This window comes from Camelina sativa, chromosome 6 (assembly GCF_000633955.1).
Source record: "Camelina sativa cultivar DH55 chromosome 6, Cs, whole genome shotgun sequence".
NCBI classification, from domain to species: domain Eukaryota; kingdom Viridiplantae; phylum Streptophyta; class Magnoliopsida; order Brassicales; family Brassicaceae; genus Camelina; species Camelina sativa.
This window is the reverse complement of record NC_025690.1, coordinates 1,290,768-1,298,881: the sequence shown is the minus strand read 5'-3', so window position 1 is coordinate 1,298,881 and position 8,114 is coordinate 1,290,768. Positions and strand designations below refer to the sequence as shown.

The window sequence follows — 8,114 nt, the reverse complement described above, 5'->3', positions numbered from 1 at the left end:
ATGGTCTTCATGAACAGCCTTTTGTATAAGTGGATGGGGATGTAATGGATGGACCTTTCTACGTGGAGCATATGCACATCTGTCGTGTAAGATGAAGTCACACAATTCCACACATACATAAAAATAGTCCTCGTTTATTGGAAGGGTACATGCTTGACAAAACTTGTTTCCGTCGTAAACTCCACTGGTCTCAAACTTCATATGACATCCATGAGAGAAATGGAGTATTATTTCATCAGATATCCTCTCGAAAGGCTCAATTTCTACGTCGTCTTCTGGTACTCCTTCGAGTTCAATGCCATCCCATATATCTGTGCGCAATGCACATCTTGTGTGAACAGCGTAGTCATTACACACATTGCAAGTATACGCACCATACTCAGGGTCAATCGTACGGCGGCAAACTCCACAAGACCATCTTCCTAACGAAAGAGTAGAAGTGAAAGAGACATGGTGGTAGTGACGAGATATTCTTATGGTTTGTGGGTTGTGGATACAATCACTATGGGAAACGAAATCGCATAGAGAAGGGCAGGCGTAAGTGAGATGAAGTTTATTAACCAAACCACAAATATTGCAGGTTAAGGAAGCTTGTCTAGGGAAAAGGGAGAGAGTATGGTCATGCCTTTTTGGTTTGTCTATGAAAAAGGGTATTTTTTTCTGAGCACAAAGGACATGCATATAGGTGTCGCAAAGAGCACAAAAATAAATCATATAGGTTGCTCTTTCTCTACAGTAGATGCAATTGTCAGATCTATATTTAGAATAGAAGAGTTGGAGAGAATGTTTGGGGTGGGAAGGATAACTAATCCTAAGTGGACACTCGACGCATTCTTTATGAAACCTTTTATCACACGTGGCACAAAAATAATAGTCCGTACCGATGGTTTGGATAGAGCAGGAATAGCACTCATCACCTTCTTCAGCTTCTGGATCGACTTCTTTGTTGTTGCACCAAAAAAGAGGGAGTACATGATGAGTGTCACTAGTGTCATCAAAGAGAGGGGAAGAACTGTACTTGGAAAGGATTTGGTTAGAGTCCTCACCACCCCTCTCATCATCGAGAGCATTCAATAACAATCGGGTTCGGAGTCTTGGGCATAAGAAAAGAGTTTGGGGAGGGAGATCGTAGATGGAGGTTGTATTGTTTTGGAATGATAATGGTTTTTCGATGGTGGTTTCTCCATCGTCGGAGGTGTTTGGGGTTTGTATTAGTAGTGGTAATTGTTTCATAACGTTTTGGTATACAAGAAATGGTCTCCCATCGATTTCTCCCTTCTGAAACTCTCCAAACAAGTCCATGAGACTGCTCTCTCGGAGATTATCTTTTGAGAGGGTTTTTTTGGCTTTTAGGATATTGTTATGTTTCTTGCACCCTACATATATACATAAATTTGTTTAAACAACTCCCATTTGCAATTTGTTTAAATATTTATTTCACAAAGATATGATTTTGTAGTAATTGTTTATCGAGTCATTGTTTTTTAACTTTATATACAGCTAATCGTGTTGACAAAAACAAATACAGCTAAAGCTAAAATAGAAAAAAAATACAGCTATGGTTGGTCTTAATTTACTCGGTTTCAAAGTGTCTTTTTGTATTATTATATCCAATCGAAGGCACAGAGATCGAAAGCTCTCTGTATCGTTTGTAAAACGGATTAATTAATTCGACGTTTACTTATTCATGTATTTTGATTTTTGATAGTTTGGCATTCTTTTTTTTTTTCTTTTTTTAATAGTTGGCAACTTGGCAAATTATCAGAAGGTAATAGCGTTTAGTATTTCCGAGAGGAGGAGAAAACATTAGACAGCCATTTTAGGAAGCAAGAACGAACATATTCTTTTCTTTTTTTTTTTGTACAACGAAAAACGAACATATTCTTTATGTTTAAAAAAAAAAAACAAAATTCAGGGATGTGTTAAATAGTGAGAGTTGTTGACTTGAAGGGACGAGGAGTGGCTGGACTGGGTACAGGGTAGGATGATTTAAGTTGACTTCTTTACCCGACTACAAACGAACCGGATCACTTTAGAATAGACGGGTTTTTTTAGTTTTTATTTTGATCAAACTATCATTTTCTCTGGTTTTTTTTGTTTTAACTTGAATGACATTATATTTAATAATAGAAGCTTTATGACTATATAGTGAAAAATATTTCTCTTTTAATAGTATAAATATATTTAGCCAATGTGAGACTCTACATACACTTTTCTATATCTTTTAATATATACTTAAATTAACTTTTTTTTACATATATAAAATTTTGATTTTTAATTCTTTCTATTTATACTAATCATGATTAATTACTTAAATTTCGTTTAGGAAATATTGCACAATCTAAACTAAATAATTTTTTTATCTAATTGTATTAAATTGATTTGTTATTTCCCTAAATATCTCACAATATAAAACCAAATCAAATATGTTTACATATATATATATATATATATAATTTCAATTTTAATTCTTTGATTATTATGGAACCAAACTTTAAATAGCTTTCAAAGATATTGAGTAATTATCGGTTCTATTTATATGGCTGTAAAATTAAATTGTGATTTCCTTATATGTCAAACAAATTGATTAAATTCATTTTTTGAAAAAATTTGTTTGTATACGAATTTGTAATTAATTCTTTCAATCACATTATACAAGATCCGAATACAAATATTCCGAGTCAATCCGAGATCCGCGCGTTTTCAAGACTTAATCTAATGACATTAAACCTCTAACTCTATGTCTACTTAATTAAAAATATTTCCCTTTTAATAGTATAGATATATAGTAAATATATACTAAGGTTTTCATATTTGTTTTCTGTTTTTTCCATATGTATTAAGATGAATTAATTAACGTAGTTTTTTTGGTTAAGAAATTTTAAAAATCTAAAATAAAATATAATATTCAAAAATTAAATTAGATTTCTATAAATATCTCAAAATCTAGAACCATTTACGTTATATATATACAATTTCAAATTTAATAATTTGCTTTTATGGTAACAACTTTAAACCATTTCCAAAAATATCGGGTAATTTTAATTTTATAATTAATTTCGTTATTATTATTTCCATAAATATTAGATTTTCGCAATAACAGTTTTTGTTTACCTTGTTTATTTTTTTCTTTTTAATTATATAAGCAATTGGACCTGTTTAGCAACATGGATATATGATATATTTTTTTTTTTTTCAAAATCTTGTTTTTACCTTTATATATACAACTAATCGGGTTGACAAAAACAAATACAGCTAAAGCTAAAATAGAAATAAATACAGCTATGGTTGGTTAATATATCTTAATTTACTCTGTATCAAAGTGTCTTTTTGTATTATTATTTACACTCTTATATATCAATAGAAGGCACAGAGATCGAAAGCTCAAATAAATAAAAAGATTATGTATCGTTTGTGAAACGGATTAACTAATTCGACGTTTACTTATTCATGTATTTTGATTTTTAATAGTTTGGCATTCTTTTTTTCTTTTTTTAATAGTTGGCAAATTATCAGAAGGTATATATCGTTTAGTATTTTCAACAGCCATTTTAGGGAAGCAAGAACGAACATATTCTTTTCTTTTTTTTTGTGCAACGAGTGATAGAGAAGAAGAAGAAGAAGAAGATGCCGTGCCTCAACCTCTCAGTTAACCTCCACGGCGTCCATACATCTTCGATTCTCTCGGAAGCTTCCTCCACCGTCGCCAAAATCATCGGCAAGCCTGAGAATTCAGGGATGTGTTAAATAGTGTAATAGTTGTTGACTTGAAGGGACGAGGAGTGGCTGGCCTGGGTACAGGGTAGGATGATTTAAGTTGACTTCTTTACTGGTCATTATTAAAAATATAAATCCTGAGTTCTAAACATAGAATATAAAGGCACATGGACCATTCTTTGTTTAATGAATTTTAGTTGAAAAAATCTAAACTGTTTTAATCGAAAAATCCATCTTCCAAGTTGATCCATCTGATTACTTCTGTATATTTCAAATTGGTTGGATCCACTTTCTTCTCAAAAGGGGATATTTTTGCAAACCATAATTTTTAAATGACTTATTTAAAGATTTCAAAAATATGTCGTTTACGAAGATTTAAAACTGATTGATTAGGGATACAACAATTATTAATCAATAAAAACCAAAATAAATGTAATATATAATAATAAAAATATAAAAATATAACATTGATAAATTGGGATTCTAATTTGCCGATGTACAAGTGTTGCATCACAGGTGTTGCATCCGTCAATGCAAGATCGGTTTGTCGCGAGACAATTTAAGTTAAACGCTCGGTTAAGCTGCGTTTTTAGGTTAGAAAACCTTTAAGGGTGATGTAAAAAGGATGCTCCGACTTCCTTAGCCTATTTTTGTGGTTTCTGAGAGAGAAAAAAAAAGAGAAGTGTGAGGCTTTGGTGAGTTTTTGGGAGATTAGTGGCTGTTCTTGGGGAGATTTGTAGCTGGGATTGTTATAGGAGCTTCTAGGAGTGTAGATCTGTTGGTTTTGAGCCAGATTTCTCTGATTTTTCTTGTTTATGTGTTGTGTGGTTGATTCATTAGCTTGTTAATATGTTTTTGGGTCACAAGAGGCTTTGGGATTTTGTTTTGGACGTTTAGGAACGAAGATCTGTCGAGATGCTTCGGGGAAGAACGATGCTCGGCATTTGCGTCGGTCGAGATGCATGTGAGTCTTTCATCCGATGCAATCCCAGTTGGTGTCGGTCGATGCATGTGTTGGTGTCGGTCGATGCAGTTGTCTTGGTTTGTTTGTTTATTGTTGTTTGATGGTTAGAGTTATCTCAATTGCTTTACTGAGTGTTTATAAAATACTCACGCATTTCATGTGTTGGTGAAGGTAAAAGCGTGATTGTAGAATCAAGGTGATGAAAAGGAGGATGTTCTATTGGCTCGTTTTTGTGGTCTGATTGCTATTAGATTGATAGAGTTGAGTCATTAAAACATTACTAGGTTGTTGGTTTTGATGTTTTATTGATATTGGTTATTGGTTTAATGGTATCTTTTGATTATTTCCGCAGTTTGGTTTGATTGTGGTTAGGTGGCTATTGGGTAATAAGACCACTAGTGGTTGCTATTAGATTGATAGAGTTTGAGTCATTAAAAAATTGTTAGGTTGTTGGTTTGATGTTTTATTGATATTGGTTATTGGTTTAATGTTATCTTTTAATTATTTCCGCTGTTTGGTTTGATTGTGGTGGTTAGGTGGCTAGTGGGTAATAAGACCACTAGTTGATTGTTATATTTTAAAAAAAAACAGGTAGGATCATTACAAAAAAACACCGAAATTATATTTATGAAAATACAGCAAAATTGAATATGATTATTATGAAAACTGTAAATATTAAATAATCACTAAATTGTATAAAAGTTAAACAAATCCATTATAAATTAGGCAGAAAATTAATTATTTAATTCATAGTGGGAGATTAAAGTTAAGGAATTATGAGTGTTTAAAAATTAACGTAAATATATATTTTGGCAGACTTAGCAAATATAGCAAAATTGAATATGGTTATTACGAAAACTGTAAATATTGAATAACCACTAAATTGTTTAAAAATTAAACAAATCAATTATATATTTAAGCAGAAAACTAATTCATAGTGGGAGATTAAAGTTAAAGAATTGTGAGTGTTTGAAAATTAACGTAAATATATATTTTGGCAGACTTAGCAAATATATAATTTAAATATTTAACGTAAGATTTAAAGATTTCGAAAGGTTTAAAGCGATAAAACCAATCAAGCTCTAAACCTTATACATAAATTTAAAAACATGAGGACAATATATAAAATCTGTGCAGAAGAAAGGTAACATTAAACACTCGAATGAGTTTTTTATTTTTAATTATTTTATGGTCTATTTTTAAAAACACATACATATTGAGTCTTTTTAAAATTATTTTATGGTCTATTTTTAAAATTACATACATATTTGATTTCATATTGTATTATGTTTTCATACTATATTGAGACAACTACTGTTCAAAGAAAAATTATTTCTACCGATTTTTTTGAGTTTCTAGTAAGTTTAAATATTATTCTATAAGTTTGGTTTTACAATTTTGTATTTTCCGTAAATAAAGTCTTAGTGTATAGCCAGAAATTTACTTGCTTTTACGATTTTGTAGTCTAAAGGACCTTAAGGTATTTGTTTTTTTTTTTTGAATAAAGAATGTATTTGGGTTTGAAAATGGAAGTGGATGATGAATAAGAAAATTTGTTGTTAAATTAATTTAAAAATTGAGTGAAAAATAACTTGAACATGCTAATGATTAATTAAAGACGACGAGAAGTCACATTTATGTCTATGTTCACAAAAACACTCGCTCTATAACCATTTTGAGTGTACTATTTAATTTTATTCTAATGAAAATGATTTACTTTTGGAGAAATTTTATCATACATATAATACATATATATTATCTTATATCAAGCTGCGATAGAGCAATTGAATTTTTAATCCTGAGTTCTAAACATAGAATATAACTTATGTTAGGCACATGGACCATTCCTTGTTTATTGAATTTTAATCGAAAGATACATTTGCCAAGTTGCTCCATCTGATTACATCTGTATATTTCAAATTGGTTGGATCCACTTTTCTTCTCAAAAGGGGATTTTTTTCAAACTAGTTGTATAAGTTTAAATGACTTATTTAGAGATTTCAGAAATATGCCGTTTACAGAAGATTTAAAACTGATTGATTAGTGGGTACAATAATTACTAATTAATAAAAACCAAAATAAAAGTAATATATATATATAATAGCAATCCGAATAAATACCATCAAAAGTTGTATTTTTTTAATCGTATATTTTTGATAATTTTTCAAAAAAATATGTAGAAAATTTTAATTATGTGTTTTATGAAAAGTTGCAATTGTACATGGTAATGGTTTTTTTTTTGTAAAGTTGCAACTGTTTATAATGAAACATTTGCTCCGGTGGTGCGCATGACTACTATTTGTACCTTACTACGTCTAGTTGCGTCTAATGGCTGGGCAGTTTACCAAATAGATGTCCACAATGCGTTTCTTCATGGTGATTTGGATGAAGAAGTTTATATGAAGCTTCCTCCGGGTTTTCGTCATTCTCATCCTTGTAAAGTTTGTCGCTTATGCAAATCTATATACGGTCTTAAACAAGCTCCAAGGTGTTGGTTTAAAAAGTTGTCGGATTCTCTCCTTCGTTTTGGCTTTGTGGAATCAGGATGACTACTCGTTCTCATAAGGACATTGAATTACGGGTGCTTGTCTATGTTGATGATCTTATCATTACAGGTAACAATGGGTATATGATTCAAAAATTCAAGGAGAATCTTGGACGCTATTTCTCTATGAAGGATTTAAGCTTGGTATCGAAGTTAGTCATCGTACGTAGGGGATTTTCTTCTCCCAACGGAAGTACACATTGGATCTTCTTGCTGATAGTGGTACTACTGCTGCACGTCTTGCTGTTACCCCTCTTGAGCAAAATCACAAGCTGGCTCTCGATGATGGAACGCTCCTTGCTGATCCTCAGCTGTATCGACGATTGGTTGGTCGTCTCCTTTATCTTACACACTCGTCCGGAACTTAGTTACTATGTTCATGTTTTGGCTCAGTTCATGAAAAATCCGAGAGAAGTTCATTGGAATGCTGTGTTTCGTGTTGTTTGTTTTCTCAAAAGATCCCCAGGTCAAGGTATCCTTCTCAAAGCCGACCAAAATTTGTCTCTTCATGTGTATTGTGATTCAGATTGGTCCACTTGTCCTTTAACTCGTCGGTCCCTCAGTGCGTATGTCGTGTTACTAGGCGATTTGCCTATCGCTTGGAAAACGAAGAAACAAGATGTTATTTCTCATTCTTCAGCCAAAGCTGAATATCGGTCGATGGCTTTTGCTTTGAAAGAAATTATGTGATTGCGCAAGCTATTGACAGGATTGGGTGTCAAACAGGTGTCTTCTGCTCATCTTTATTGTGATAGTAAAGCTGCTCTTCATATTGCTTATCTTATATCAAGCTGCGATACAGCAAGCCTCGATCAGGGGTTATCAATCACTACTTTTCGCAGGAGACAGTGAAGTTTTGATCAAAATAGTTAATGGACAAACTCAGAA

General features: G+C 32.0%; 1 protein-coding gene across 2 annotated transcripts in view; it reads right to left on the bottom strand.

Moving 5' to 3' along the window:
- The window catches only part of LOC104790039, a 2,829-nt gene extending 1,492 nt beyond the window's left edge, over positions 1-1,337 (bottom strand). The window contains exon 1 of one of the 2 annotated variants that reach the window (XM_019246596.1): positions 16-1,337. In XM_019246596.1, the coding sequence (XP_019102141.1) occupies positions 16-1,302 (1,287 nt within the window). In that variant the 5' untranslated portion in view covers positions 1,303-1,337. The remainder of the gene's footprint in view (positions 1-15) is intronic. The other variant, XM_010515732.1, reaches the window with a different exon arrangement.